The sequence below is a fragment of the Trichosurus vulpecula genome, chromosome 2 (assembly GCF_011100635.1).
Source record: "Trichosurus vulpecula isolate mTriVul1 chromosome 2, mTriVul1.pri, whole genome shotgun sequence".
Classification (NCBI taxonomy): Eukaryota; Metazoa; Chordata; class Mammalia; order Diprotodontia; family Phalangeridae; genus Trichosurus; species Trichosurus vulpecula.
The window spans coordinates 1729207-1743895 of record NC_050574.1 but is presented as its reverse complement, the minus strand read 5'-3'; the positions used below and the strand labels follow the sequence as shown (position 1 = coordinate 1743895).

Here is a 14689-nt window from a genome sequence, read left to right as displayed (position 1 = left end):
ATTCAATGCTTACCAGGCTGAGGAAAGACTTTGGAAAGTTCTCTAGAAATATCAGCTGTACCCACAAGGAGACATCAGTCTGTGGAGTGGCTCCCTCCAAGAGCCTTTGGGTGCTTAGATGCGGGGTGGGGGGAACATGGAAAGGCCAGACCTCAGAGAGTCTGGGGGTGATGAGAGTGGACAACAGGCCCAAGCAGTCAGGCACAGGATAGATTGTGTGGACAAGGTGGCTGTCGTCGGCGACAGGAACCTCTGGCTTCTGGATCCACAGACATGACCGTCCTTGTGGGGGCAGATGAGACCAAGTGAAGGTCCCTGAAGCTGAAGCCAATGAGCTGGGACAAAGGGGTGTCTGTTGACATCAGCATTGGAGGGCCCAATTACAGAAGCAGGGGTGAGATTGAAAGGAAGCCGGTGAGCCAGATTCTGACCTCCCTTGGAAGAGATAGCGAGCCTTGGGTACCATCATTGTTAGTCATCTTCCTTTGTCTCCTCCCTCCTCCCACCATTTCCCCTTTTCTGCCCTTTGGGTCATGAAGTACTCGCCCAGTTTCCTATCAATACGTTGATTCCTGGGTGAAACAGTGTGTATCTTTGTGGCAAGTATAAAACCCAAGGGCACTCCTGGTCTTGGCAGTCCAGACAGTAGATGCCTTTCCAACAGGCAGCTGACCAAAGGCAGTCAGACCTGATCAACAGAGGGCAAAGCTTAGTCAAGGACAGCGTTTAGAGTCCCCAATTGAGAGTGACAGCCCCCTTACTGTATGGAATTTAATCAGGTGGAGTTCAAAAGGTGATTTTATCTAGGGAAAATCTAATGTTCTGTATAGCCAATAAAAGAGAGGAGACAGTGAACTTGAAATGGTCAGCCAATATGTGCAGCAGGGTTCCCAGGACCTAACTGAACGCCTTCCAGGAGGGTGGACCACGTGCCAGGCTCCTGGTCATCCCTAACCTCCACTCTCAGCCAGGCCCCAGGCACTACTGTCCCCTTCTGGGTCTGAGAGGCTGTCTGAATGCTAGACTGTGACAGAGTCCCACGGCACCCTTAGGGACAGTGTTTGGGCAGTGGAGGCCAGGGGAGGGATATGCTTTAGGTTAAAGAAGAGGTGAGCGATAAAGAAGGAAAGAAGCGGGGAGACCTGGTTATGCTGAAACGTGGCAGTGGGCTGATTCCACAGAAACCTGGGCTGAAGAAATGCTGGTGGCTGCCTTTCCCTTCCCTTAAGAATGCTACTTTTGGCTTGATACAAAGAAGCAGGGTGAGCCTGGGTAGTGGCTGTTCTTTGCGTTTACACTGCTTTAAATCTTGCCCTGAACTACATTCCTCTTTTCACCCTGTTATCCACATGCACCGAACTCCAGGACTCCTGAGGGCGGGAGCCCCAGTAAAATGGGACTAGACGCATGTGTAGTGGCTGGCACATTCAACAGCACTGAGCCTGTAGTCGGGGAGACCTGAGTTCAAATCCAGCTTCCAACACTTTCTAGCCGTGTGACCCCAGGGAGTCACTTTGGCTGTCTGCCTCCATTTCCTCATCTGTAAAATAACGAAGGATTATCAAAGATAAAATCACTCTGTGTAAAGCAGCCTCCCAGTGTGACCTTACAACATGTCCAAACAGGCAGGCGCCCACAATGGGGCGGCTCCCAGCAGGCAGCGAGGAGCCCAGGGCTTGGTGTGGAGCTGCCAGCCAGGCACCCGATGCTCCAGGCCGCTCGGGTCCTCATCCACGGGCCATCCACAATTTGTTTTCTGTCTCTCGGCTGCTGTATCATGATGGGCATCCATGTATTGAGCCATCCGCTACAACAACCAAAGCTTTTTCAAACCGCTGGCCCCATATCACTTTCTCATTTTCTACTTGAAAAATTGTTTTTAAAAAAACCCAAGTTTCAGACTTTAAAGAAAACTTTTGAGACCCTCTCGCCCAATGTTAACAATCCCTCCAAATGGGATGAGGCTGCCTTGTGCCTCCACCCGAGCCATTTACAGGGCCAGGCCAAGGCCCCTGTAGCCTTCTCCTGGGCACAGACCAGAAAGGGCAGATCTTCTGACCCCAAACTGGGGCCATGCACTTAGGCCTGAGGGGGCCCAGCTGCTGGCCAGGGAGGAGAATTTCTGGTGGGCCTTCCGTGCCATAATCAGGCTGAAGCTTCCAGCTCCCCTCCCTGCCCGCCCCCTCTTACACCTGACCCTTCCCTTGGAGGCCCAAGACAGGGCCTGACTCTGAACTTGGCCTTTTACACACAGCTTCAATGATTTTATTGTGTTCTTGGCTTCAAATCCTATTTGGGGGCGGGGTAGGGGGCAGGTGTCCGCTCACAGCTTGTGAGGAAAGGCCAAGGGTGACTGCCTCCTGTCCTGGCCCGACCTCCCGGGCACAGCCAAGTCCAGCTCTGGGCCTCTGGCCTCCACCAGCAGGGTCCCTGTGCCTCAGCCTTCTCTTCTCAGGCCCTTTCTCCCACCCCCTCCTTGTCAGCCCAAACATCTGGGGCTCTCTCCTTGCCTCCTGAGAGTGGGCTCCATCTGGGGGATGGGCTGGGGTGTTGGAGGAGAAGGGAGTGGCCGGCAGTGGCCCATGGCCAGGCGGGCAGCAGGTGCCCTATCCCACAGGCCACGGAGCAAAGGGCCCGCCCCCAGCCGCGCCCGGGCCAGAGGGGGCCGGGGGCCGCCCGTGGGTGCGCTGGTGGCGCAGCACATGCTCTCGCCGCCCAAAGCCCTTGCCGCACTGCCAGCAAGCATAGGGCCGTGCCCCAGAGTGCGTCTTGTGGTGCCTCACCAGGTGCTCCCGCCAGTAGAAGGTCTTGCCACAGTCGCGGCAGGCATGTGGCTTCTCTCGGGCCGGGCGGGGTCCAGTACACAGCCCCAGGGGGGGCGTGGGTCCAGTCCCTGGGGGCGGGCCCGGGTGGGTGCCCCGGTGCCGTCTCAGGTGCTCCTTACGGCGGAAGGCCTTTCCACACTCTGGGCATGCATGGGGCTTCTCACCAGAGTGGCTTTGCCGGTGTCTCAGCAAGTGGGCAGGCTTGAGGAAAGCCTTGCCACACTCGAGGCAGGAGGCGGGTGTGGCCACCACGGTCGCTGCCGGGCCCAGGAAGCAGGGCAGGCAGGAGGGCAGCGACGGCAGGGGCGGGGGGCTGCCAGGCTCCTGCTTGTAGGGGCGAGGCAGCTCTGAGGAGGCTCCAGGGGCCGGGACGGCGTTCACACTCATGGCCCCAGAAGGCGGCTCCCCTCCTGCTGGAGCAGAGACACAGAGTTAGGACCAGGTGTGGAGGGCAGAAGAAGGGAGGGTTGAGGGCAGAGGAGCCCATGTTACAACCTTACGTGGGGAGGGGACCAGGAACTCAGACCCTCGTACCCCCCACCGTGCTCTGAGTTCTGCCCCGGACTCAAACGACACCAGGGTGACCCTTGAGAAAACACAAGGGACACAAGACCCATGAGGAAGAAAAACAAGATTCGTCTGAAGAGCCCCCCAACCCCACTGCGTACAGATGCCCAGCTTTGGGACATGGCATATTTGTGACAAAGGCCTGAGGGTCAGGAGTAGCTACTTAACTCTGCCTCTGCCTTCCTCCTCTGAGCCACAAAGGACAAAACTGGTGATGGCCTGGGAGCCAAGACCAGTGGGGGCGGGAAGTTAGAAGGCCAAGCAAACTCTGCCCTTGGGGTTGAAACAGCCAGCCTGTGCACCCATGGACAGATTACCCAAATCATGGAAAATGGGAGAGGGACCACGAAGAGAGAGGGACAGCTAAAGAAAGGGGGGGGGCGGTGAGGGGGCAGAGGGACAGGTGAGGAGAGCTGCTGGCAATCCTGGCACCAAGCAGATGCTGCAGAAAGGGAAGCAGGGATGACTGAAAGCTGAGAACAGGTCACGTGGACCAGGGGTGAGGGGGAAGGCCTGGATGAAGGTCTCAGACTCCACAGGGGGAGATGGGAAGATGGGGAGAGGGCCCGGGCAGCTCCAGATCATCCTCTTTCCTGCACTGTCCAGGGCAACCCCATGGCCACCACACTTGCTCCCATGCCCAGACCCAACGTGGTGCCAAGGCCTGTTGATCTCAGCTCCATATCTTCTCCCCAATTCACCCCTTCTCTCCTCTGCCCCTGCCCCTGCCCCCACCCTGGTGCAGACCCTCATCCCCTCACACTACGGCAGAAGCCAGGTCTGCCTGCCCCAGGTTTTGCCCCCCAGCCATTCTCCATCCAGCCACCACATGGATTTTCCCTAAAGCCCCCATCTGACCATGTCAACCCCACCCCCCCGCACCTGTCCTGTGGCTCCCTATCACCCAGGATCCAATACAAAATGCTCTGCCTGGCATTCAGAGCCCTCCAAAGGGTGTCCCCTCCCACCTTTCCAGCCTTTCCATGCCTGACTCCCCACTATGGATCCGATCCAGTGACACCAGCCTCCAGACTGTTCCATCAACAAGACCCTCCATCTCCCGACCCTGGGCATTTTCTCTGGCTGTTCCCCTGGCTGGGAGGACTCCGGCCCCCCACCTTCTCCAGGAAGCCTTCCTCAACTCCCCTTAATTCTAGAGCCTTCCTTTGATGGGTTATCTCCTACTTAGCCTGTAGAGAGCTTGTCTATATGTGGCTGCCTGTAGCACCATTTAAAAAGGAAAATGATCAGAGGAGGGCAACCAGAAGAGGGAAGGGCCTTGAGTCCATGCCAGGTGAGGGTCAGTTCAAGAAACCGGACCCCACTGGCCTGGAGCACGATTTCCATCTACAAGGACTTGAGGGGCTGGCCTTGGCCACTGGAGGCATAATCTGACTAAAACTGGACACTGGTGAAGGCTCCCCTAATACTAAGCACTGTGGTGGAGGGGATGGGGATGGGGGTCTGTGATGGCAGGGTGGGATTTTTGGTTGTTTTTTCTTTTGGACTACTTCTCAGCCCTAAGGCAATCAAATACCTTTGACTGAGTCTTGCCTTTGTTTGAATCAAGAGTCTTTGATGACCTACTTAAGTCACAAGAAAGCCTAAGTCACATGAATCTGAGCCACATGGTTGTGAGGCCCTCTTTGGGCTGACCCTGAAGAAATGTCTATGTACTCTGAGGTTAGCATTTTGCTTGGGGGTTCACTAATTGGAAGACTTCCTGTGATTTGGCCAGACGAGACTCTGGGTAGCTCCCTGGCTTTGAAAACCCAGATGTTGGTGCTTCTCTCTGGAAACTATGTATGTATTGCTATGGACAGAAAGTTAGAAATCCTGTCTACTGATTTGTGTTATTTGCTGTTATTACAATTTCTGCTTGCATTTTCTCTGAAGTTCAGGGTGCTGACTTTTCCCCCTGAACTAAGTGGATGATATATGTAAATTTAATTAAAGTGAGACTGTAAACCCCTTAAAGTTCCTTTCCTTAGAAAAGCAGATCCAAGAACCTGGGCTAGCAGCCCTCCTGAGTGCTCGTGTTATTGGCCTTACACCTACACAGCAGCTGCTAGTAACACTGTTGTTACAGGGTCCCTGGGTGCTGGACCACATAGCTGGGAGGTCCTTGATGCTCTGTACCTGAGGGAGTCTTCTAGGTATGGGCCCTCTAGGGATGCTCCAAGGGCCTGCCTCCCCAGCCTGGAGGCCTTCCTATGGACCCCTGGCAGGCCCTCAGCCCAGAGGCCTTCCCGAGGACCCCTGTAGCTCCCTATCTCCAAGGACCCCCCAGCAGCTCCCCAGCCTGGAGGCCTTCCTGCGGACCTCTGGCAGCCCCCATCCCAGAGGCCTTCCCAAGGACCCCCAGCAGCTCCCCAGCCCAGAGGTCTTCCTAAGGATCCCTGGCAGCCTCTGAGCCCAGAGGCCTTCCCAAGGACCCTTTAGGGAAAATCTGTGTGGTGGCTGGATGGAGAATGGCTGGGGAGCGAGAGACCTGAGGCAGATTCCTCTGGGCCCTTTCCCAAGGGGCTCCCAACACTCTCTGCCATCTTCCTAGCATGTCTACTCTTTTCCAGTGTGTCTTTCCTCTTTTCCAGTGTGATACCTCTGAAGCCTGCCAGCCTTATGGGCTGCTCATCAGCTGGCTGCCTGCTAAGACCCAATGGCTCTTCCCCCACCTTGTTCCTGACTATGGCTCCTACCTGCCTTTCCAGCCACTCTCTGAAAATAGGACCGTCCCTCTCCAAGTCCTCTGTCCTAACTGTCATACATACAGCATCAGCGCAGACAGCATAAGCTCTTGGAGGACAAGGCCTTTTACTTTTGTCTTTGTAAATGTGGCTTGGCCTGTATTTCTTAAACCCAAACATCAGCCTGACCTTGTGAGCTTCACCCCAATGCCCTTATCTTTCTGGAAGCTTACCACAACTTCCTGGCTTTGGGCCACCTGCAACAGAATGACCAGGCCCCAGACTTGGTGTGAGGGAAAGGGTCCAGTTTGGGGTTGGAGGCCCTGGGGTCCTGGCCTAGGTCTAATGCCAAATACCTTGGGCAAGGCTGTCTACAAGATGTCTTATATATTCTCCTCCTTGTCACCGTCCACAGGGGGTTGGTGCCAGGGATGGAGGCAGCGCTTAATAAATGCTGGTCAATTTAATGACCATCAAGAAGGGGCCATTTGGTCCAATTCTCCCCTCCATGAGGATCCCCACATGGCCTGGTCAGTATCAGTCAAGTGTGGCTAGGAGGACACCCGCAGCCACTGTTCCTGGTCTTGACACTCCCCTCTCTGCCAGCTTTTTCTTTTCCAAGGTAAACATCCTCAGTGGCATCCAGAACCAGCCATGACCTCTGGGAAAGGGAGGGAAGACAGACTGACTGGAACCAGGCTCCTCTTAGGAGTTACTGATAGCAGGGCTCACACCAGGCCCAGGAATGGGATCCTGGTGGCCAGGGAGGAGGTCACCTGAACAGAAGCTGGAGGATATACTACAGATGAGGGGAGGGCCCTGATAGGAGAACAGAGCTCAGCTTTGGGGCTGCACACAGCATGGAGGTCGAGGTGGCATCAGGACTGGTGACAGGCTTCACGCTGGGAAGGACAACTGTCTGTGGCTGAGCCCAAGACAGGGTCAGGGAGAGGGCTAACTTCCCAGCTGGGGAGTTGGGGTTTCTGTCAAGGTAGGAATGGGAAAAGTGATGAAGACAGGACTAAGGAGAGGCCCAATGGACCAGGTAGGGTTGGGGCAAGGTGTCTGTCTGGTTTGAATGAGGGTCAGGCTCACCCTTCCCCTTCACCATCAAGCTTCTGTAAGGGGATGGTCTGAGTCTACTTCCCCCAAGATTCGGGACTCCCTGTGGAGGGGGGAGGGGCTGCTTCTCACCTAGTGACATCATCCCACCATCTTCTTTCCCAGTGGGGATTCCAGCGGCACCCGTCATCTCTCGCTGTCCTCTGAGCTCCTGGGGCCGATCCTGGGACGTTACTGGCCCCTGAAATGGTTCGAAAGTCTGATTAATAAGCGATCGTTTGGAGGCATGGCTATGCCTTCCCCAGCAAAGGGGGTTTCGGAGGTTGGAAGGGTCAACTCAGGCACTGTTAAAAGGCTCCCTCCCTCACACCTGAGGACTTTAATGATTTACAGCCACGGGGATGGGGTGGGGCAGGGGGAGATGACAGAAGGACCTGGGTCCTAGCTCCACCTCTACCCCAGACTCATCCATGTCGAGGGCCTTGCTACCCACCCCCTAGTTCAACCCACAGCAAAACAAGATGATGAGAATCCATGCTCTCCCAAGCCACATGAAAGCCGGCAGCTGGTGCTGGTTAGGAAGGCCTGAGGAGGAGGATCGAAGCGTGATGATACAGTGATAGCAGCTCCTCATTCCCCAGAGCCCTGCTCCCCACCACCCCCCCCCAAGGGAGGGAGCACAAAGATGCTTATTCTCACTTTGCAGGGAAGGGCGATGGGGCCTTGGCCCTGCAGGGAGATGGCAGGGTCCCGGGCCAGCACTGGCCCTCACAGACCTTTTCTGTCTGTCCCTAGCCCTCTGAGGATGATGCATTCCAGGAGGGTTTTGCCCACTCTGGGACATGGCCTTCTCCCTGACTAGGTCTCCTGCCCCAACCCAGGCAAACATGCCTGGCCCACAATGTCCTGATCTGGAAAATGGGGATACAACCAATCCTCATCCTGGGGAGGAGCCCTTATGGAGGAGCCACTGGATGGCCTCAAGTCCTTTGCCCTGTTCCTGCTCGGGACCCTTGTCCCAGGACTTGCAGCTGAGACCTTCAACCATCAGACGGGGAGCCCGTGGAGGGCAGGGACCGCAACCCCACATCCCCACCCCCCATTCGTTCCCATAGCATGTGACCTCTAACTGGAGAGCTCACTACTCTACTGAGTGCTGTGTTCCGGAGAAAACTTTTCCCACAACAGCTCTGTCTATACCAGCATCCACATCAGCCTCCCTGAGCTCCCTTGACCATAGAAGGGACCTCTGCCTGGGGAAGCAATCTTACAAATGGGGCCAGAACCCACCTCAGAAGCCTGACACAACTTCCCTATGTCTACCCAAAAGAGCTGCCAAAGTAGCCCCCTCATGACTGGAGGTGGGGGGTAGGAAGCCCAGCAGCTTCCCCGCCACCCCTGGAGGGCTGCCCTAACCTTATAGCCACACTATACTCCCACCAAAGGACAGGCTTCTCTCCTCTATGAAATGATCTGGTGCTGACTCCTGAGACAACCCCCCTTTCCATTTTTACCTGTTCATTCTATCCCCAGGTTGGGCTTTGAAGCCCAATTAAAATGCCCTCTTGGGAGCCTGGAGGTCAGAAAGCCCAGACACAGTAGGCTAGTTGTCCAGTCTGGCCCAACAGTGGACAACAGGGGCGATCTGGGGGCTTCTGAACTGCAAGGAAGGCCCAAGGTTACATTTGGGGCAGCTCGGGCGGGACAGTGTCTACGCTGAAGCCTCTTTCGTGAGCCTCGTGCAGAAGAGGTCTGCTCCACAGACCGGAGTGTTTGCTACATGAAGAATTCTCCAGATGAAGAGTCCAGAGACGACGGTAAAGCACTGAGAAGAAAAAGTCTGCCTTGAGAAGGGCTCCAGGAGGAGGACAACTGGAGGGGAAGAGCAGCAGGGGTGACCCAAGTAGAAGGGAAATGAGGAAGAGAAGGAAGGCACTGGGAGAGACGAGGCTGAGCTCACCTGGGGGCTTCCAACCCTGGCACCCTGCCAGGGCGCAGTACCCCACTCCAAGAAGAAAAGAAAGGACCCACAAGGCAGGAGGGCAACTCTCACAGAGGCCTGTGGTCCTTGAGGAGGGAGCTTGGAGCTGGGCCCCAGACAGTACGGAGATGTGGCTGAGCTGGCAGGAGGGAGGCCTGGAGTTCACTTCCAGGGCCTTCATGTGATGCCTCCTATGGGCCAGGCCATCCACACTCTCCAGTGACCCCCCTCCTCTCCCACCCTCAAGCCTGGAAGAGAACCAAGGATTTGGGCTCCATGCTCAAGGATCCTGCTACACCCTTGCTGGCCCAAGGAAGGAGGGGGATGACTTGAGACAACATGGGTGGAACCCTGGAGTGGGTGGTGGTTCTTACACCCACTGGGCCTTAGTCCCGCTCCTGAACTGTTGGCTCCCTGAGGGTAGTGACCCTGTTCCAAAATGGCCTGGCCCCCAAGCCATGATTGGGTTTTAAACAGGAAGAAATGAAGGCCCAGGGCAGGGAAAGGACTTCCCCACCAGCAAGACCAAAGCAATCCTGAGCATCTGCCAGAGTTAAGGTGGCCGGTTCTGTTGTTCTTCATGAACCCCCAGGCATTCCCCGAATCCTGACATCTGCCTCAGAGGCTGAAGGGACTTTGAGGACCAAGTCCAAACTGTTATTGCATAGAAGGGGGAACATGAGGATGGGGGGCAGAGCAGGAAGGTCTTTGCAAAGTCCTTTTGCAGTGAAAGGAACCAAACTGTGACTCCAGTCTGGGCCTCTCACCTCCCAGTCCAGTCCAGCCCAGACAGCTGGGGCTGTGTCTGCTGCAGGAGAGATCCCATCCCAGGGCAGGGACAGAGAGAGAGAAGCCCAGGGAGGCTGGGTAAGGGCCAGTGCCGTCCAGCAGAAACCAGCCTGCACATGTCAAGATCACAAAATTTTCAAAATGGAAAGAGATTCTGTCCCTTTTACAGCCCTGGGCCTACACAAGTGACAAAGAGAAAGCAGGCAAGCTTGAGCATGTGCCACCAAACAGCTTCTGTGTGCACAGCAGCAGGAAGGAGGGAGGGAAGGAAGCGGGAAAAATGCAGCATCTGCCTCCTTGGGCATCCAAGAGAGGAGCCTGGGAGGCAAGGCAGGCCAGGGAGAGCCAGGACCACACAGCAGGCTCTCTCTCTCTCAATTGATCACCTTTCAAAGTTTTATAATGGAGATGGGCACTCATCCTGGTGAAACAGAAACAAAAGACAGCAACAAAAACTCATTCAAAAACTTTACAAAGACAGGGGCCCTGGCCTCAGGGAGCTTCCAGTCTAGTGAGGGGCGAAGACCCCCAGGCAGAAAATCCTGCATGTGCAGAATGTGGGGGGGGGGTGCCATGTAGGGGTGCCAGGGACAGCCTGGGTGGAAGGTCACCGATGGGCTCTGTGTCTGAGAACTATAAAGCTTACCCACTAGGAAGGGAAGCAGCGAGCCGAGAGGGAACAGGACAGCTCTGCAGCCCCAAGCCGGCTCCAACTAAGCAGGGAGGGGGAAGGGAGGGAGATGAGGCTGAAGAGGCAGAAAGAGACTGAGAAAAGGTGCCAAACTAAGGATAGCCTTGAAAGCCAGACATTCAAGAGGCAATGAAGGAGGGAATGCTGGGGAAGCGAGGACAAACCCAATTAACACTGAGGTGACATTGCAGAGAGGTAAGGCCAAGGGAATCAAATGCTGGCCCCCTTCAAAGGAGGCCCCAGGCTCTGGCCAAGCCAGCTGGAGCTGATACAAAGCGCTTCTGGTCAGTGGTGGGGAATGGCAAGAGAATGGACCCCTGCCTTCCCTGGGCAGAGGCCCAGGCTCACTCATCACATCTGTGGAGGCCACAAAGCTGGGAGAGATAGCTCAAGCCCTGGATGACAGAATGAGGCTGAGACCCAATGAGGGCAGGCTGGGACAATAAGCCAACTCTAAATGAGACCAAATTGAATGGAGAGAAATGTAAGACTTGGGCCTGGCTGGAGAGCTTGGCACAGCTCAGCAGGGGATATCCAGAGGCCCAGTGTCCAAGAGCAGAGGGCTGGGATCAGTTCTGGACAGCAGGGATGATGGCCCTGGAGTCCCTCTGGGGGGAGGGCCACAGAGAGGATGGTCACCAGATGGACTGGGGAACTGGACTCCGTGCCCTGGTCCTTAGCACTGTGCTTTGCCCAGAGTTCAAAGTGGGCCAGAAATCAGGTTAGATCAGTCAACAAGCATTTATTATCATGTACTAAGCCCTGAGTCACAGAGAAAAAATGAAATCTACCCTGACCTCCAGCTCATCTTCTATCTGGAAAATGATGTGTCCATCAAGAGACATCTAGCAAAACCAGACTCCCACCAAGGCACTATGGGCAGGCGCTGTGTAGAGGGGAGCAGTAGGGAGCAGCACACCCCTGCGAGTCACCAGAGGCCACTCAGCTCAACGGCAGCAGCCTTAGGCCCTCAGGGCAGCCCTGGGCTCCCCTCCAAAGGAGAAGCTTAGGGAGGATCTCAATGAAGGAAAGAGACCCCTTCCCTCCTCCCACAAGAGGGGCCCTTCTGACTCAGGAGCAACCAAAGTCTGGGGAAGGGACTGGCTGTGATCAGTCAAGAGAAGGATCCCACCTCCTCAAGAACCCAACAGTTTTCCAGCCCCTGACACAACTAGGGAAGGCGGAATCATGGAGGTAAAGGTGGCGGGTGGGGGGTGGGAGGTGGGGGAAAGGGAGAGGAGGCGGCAGAGGGGTGGAAGAGAGGTGGAAAATGGAAGGGGGAAGGGGGAAAGGAGGAGAGGAAAGAGGGGAGGAGGGGGAGGGAGGGGCAGGAGGGCCAGGGAATAGAAGGCAGATGGCAGGAAGGAGAGCACCTAGGCCTGGCCAAGGACAGGGTCCAAACTGGTCCCTGTAAGTGGCGCCCAGAATCTCCCCAAGGCCGGGGCCCAGGTGTCCTCCACACAACATCCAGCCCCTTGTCTTCTTTGGGGCCTGTGTCTTCCAAAGGCTTCTATGGCCTAGAGCCAGAATGATCACCCCCGACCTGCACAACACCTCGGGTCCTCAGTCTGGGCTCCCCTGCCAGGCTGCTTCTGATGCGAGCATTGGGGTCACCCCAAGGAGATGAGACAGACAGCCTCTCTGGGGGTGGTGCTATGTCTGTGTCCTCCCCAGCCTCCCTCCCTCCTCCGTCTGGGAAGCAGAAACAAGCAAACCCTGGGCCACTGAAGAGGCCAGGGATGAAGCCCGGCCTGGCCGCCCGCACCAGGCTGAGGAAAAGCTCTGGACAAGGGCCACAGGAAGCTGAGGCCCTCCTGGCCCTGGCTCACCCACAGCTCCTCCAGCAAGCTGACCGCCTCCTCGCCAGTCTCGGGCCTGCGGCCCCGAACCCAGGCCTGGATCTCGGCGGGCAGGGCGCTCAGGAACTGCTCGAGCACCAGCAGCTCCAGCATCTGCTCCTTGGTGTGGATCTCGGGGCGCAGCCAGTCCCGGCACAGGGCCCGCAGCAGGCCCAGGGCTTCTCGGGGGCCGGGGGCATCCCCCAGGTGGAAGTGGCGAAAGCGGCACCACGGGGAGTCGGGGGCCAAGGCCTCAGCGGCACGGGCTTCCTGCTTCACGGGGGCCCCCTGGGGGGGCAGCAGGGGGGGCGTGACCTCCATCGGGCCGCTGCAGCAGCCGAAGCCTGCGGGAAGAGGTTGCCGTTAGTGGCCAAAGCCCCGAACTTGGGGGTCCCCCAGGCACCCCCGGGCCCTGGCTCCCCCCTTCCCCTGCTCTCCTCGGCCTCCCTCCCAGCTTAGGGCCCCTCCCCCACCGCTGGGGGTCTGGGCCGGAAAATATGGGATCGGGATCCAGATCGGGAAAGGCTTGGATCCTTACAGATAAGGAAACTGAGGCTCGGGTTCACACAGCTACTAAGTATGGGGCTGGAATTGGAACCCAAGACCTCAGTTTACACTGAGCCTGGGGGAGGGAACAGAGTATATGGAAAAAGAAGACGGGGGAAGGGAAGATCAAGAGGGAACTGGGGGGCTTCAGAGGAATAGCGGAGGAGGGGTCGGGGGGGGGGGGGGGGAGTAGGGAAAGGAGCAGAGGGGGGAGGGGCAGGGAGAGATGGGGGGAGGGGTGGGGAAGGAGGAAGGGCAGGTGGAAGGGGGAGGGGCAGAGAGGTGGAAAAACTGGGAGAGGCAGAGAGGGAGGGGTGGGGGAGGGGAAGGGGAGGGAACCGAAGGAGGCAGAGGGGGGAGGGGCAGAGGGGGCGGGGTGATGGGGGAGAGGCAGATACAAGGGGGAAGGGTAGAAGGGAAGAGGTCGGGGCAGATGGGGTGAGGGAGTAAAAGGGGAGGGGGAACAAAGGGGGAGGGGAAACAAAGGGGGAGGGACAGAGGAGACGAGAGGAGTATCGAAGGGGGAGGGGCAGATGGAGGGGGGTGGAGGGGAGAGTGTGGGGCGGGGCAGAGGGGAGAGGAGGAGGGTCCGGGGTCCGAAAGGCGGGGGGGGGGTCTCCTCCCTTGCCGCCCCGCCCCCTCCCCTTTGTCTCTACCCCCCTTTGCCCCCCAGGTCGCTCACCGCGGGCACGTCTGTCCGTCCGCCCACTTCCCTCTGAGCCCGCGCCCGACTCGGTGTCGGGGCCCACGCCCGTGCCCGTGTCCGTGTCCACCGCTGGGCCCCCCGCCCGCCCGCGCGCCCCCGAAAGCCCCCTCAGCCTCCGGCACATGCGCACAAGCACACCGAGGACTCCATGTCCCGGCAGCCTTTGCGGCACGGTGTGCCCAGTTCCTTGCAAGAACTACACTTCCCAGAAATCCTCGCGCGGCGGCCCGACTACCCATAGGCCGTCCGCAAGCGAGAGGCGGGGAGCTGTGGAATGCGGAGGAGTACGCAGGCGCACGACTCGGGGGCCGGGAAAGGCAGGGGGCCGGGAGGCTGGTGAGGGCGCAGGCGCGCGCCGCGGGGCTCGGGAGGGAGGGGCGGTTGCCGTGGTGACCGGAGTGGGAGGAAGAGAGGGAGGGGAGGAGGTGGCTCCGCCGGAAGCTGGGGCCCCTGGGTGATTCCGCTGTAGAGGAGAGACGAGAGTGGGGCGGGGCCTGGCCCTGCCCTGGACTAATCGGGGGCAGCGGCGCTCGAAGTCCTAGCCAATCAGAGGCTGCGAGAGTGGTCGTTCTCCCTACTACACCCAGTCTCCCCCGCCCCCTCAAGAAGGGGGCTGAGGTGGCTAAGAAAACCGAGGGGGAGGGGCGGGGAGCCCGGTGGGCCTCCCAACCCTGATCCTGCTGTGACCCCCATGTTGCCTAGGGCTGGCGGGCAGGCACCGCAGTCTATGAGGCCTCGCCCTCTCTGTCCAGGGCCCCTTTCCCACCTCCTGGCCTGGGCTCGCTCAGCCTTGACTTTGGGCCTGAGCTGAGGCCCGCCCGTCGATCTCTGCCGGGGCAGAGCCTGTGGTCCTGGCCTTTCGGACCAGGCAATTGGGGTCAGGCCCTGCCCCGCTTTGTGCTTCAGTTTCCTGTTTTGTCAGATGCAGAGGTTGGATTATCTCAGTTCTTCGGTCAGCAAGCATTTATTTAGCGCCTATTGTGCCAGTCGTGCCCTG

At 57.9% G+C, this 14689-nt stretch overlaps 1 protein-coding gene across 4 annotated transcripts; it reads right to left on the bottom strand.

Annotated features, from left to right (window-relative positions):
* Nucleotides 1-2248: 2248 nt before the first annotated feature.
* Nucleotides 2249-13824, bottom strand: ZNF444 (zinc finger protein 444). Of its 4 annotated transcripts, none has more exons than XM_036744989.1 (4): nt 13669-13824; nt 12432-12784; nt 7274-7382; nt 2249-3235 (listed from the first exon to the last, which is right to left on the bottom strand). In XM_036744989.1, the coding sequence occupies exons 1-4, from the start codon at nt 13814-13816 to the stop codon at nt 2607-2609; spliced, it is 1239 nt and encodes a 412-aa protein (XP_036600884.1). In that variant the 5' UTR covers nt 13817-13824; the 3' UTR covers nt 2249-2606. The 4 variants fall into 4 exon arrangements, with proteins under 4 accessions (XP_036600884.1, XP_036600885.1, XP_036600886.1 ...); XM_036744990.1 differs by having other exon boundaries at nt 2249-3238; nt 13669-13784; XM_036744991.1 differs by lacking the exon at nt 13669-13824 and adding an exon at nt 12979-13044 and having other exon boundaries at nt 2249-3238.
* Nucleotides 13825-14689: the final 865 nt, after the last annotated feature.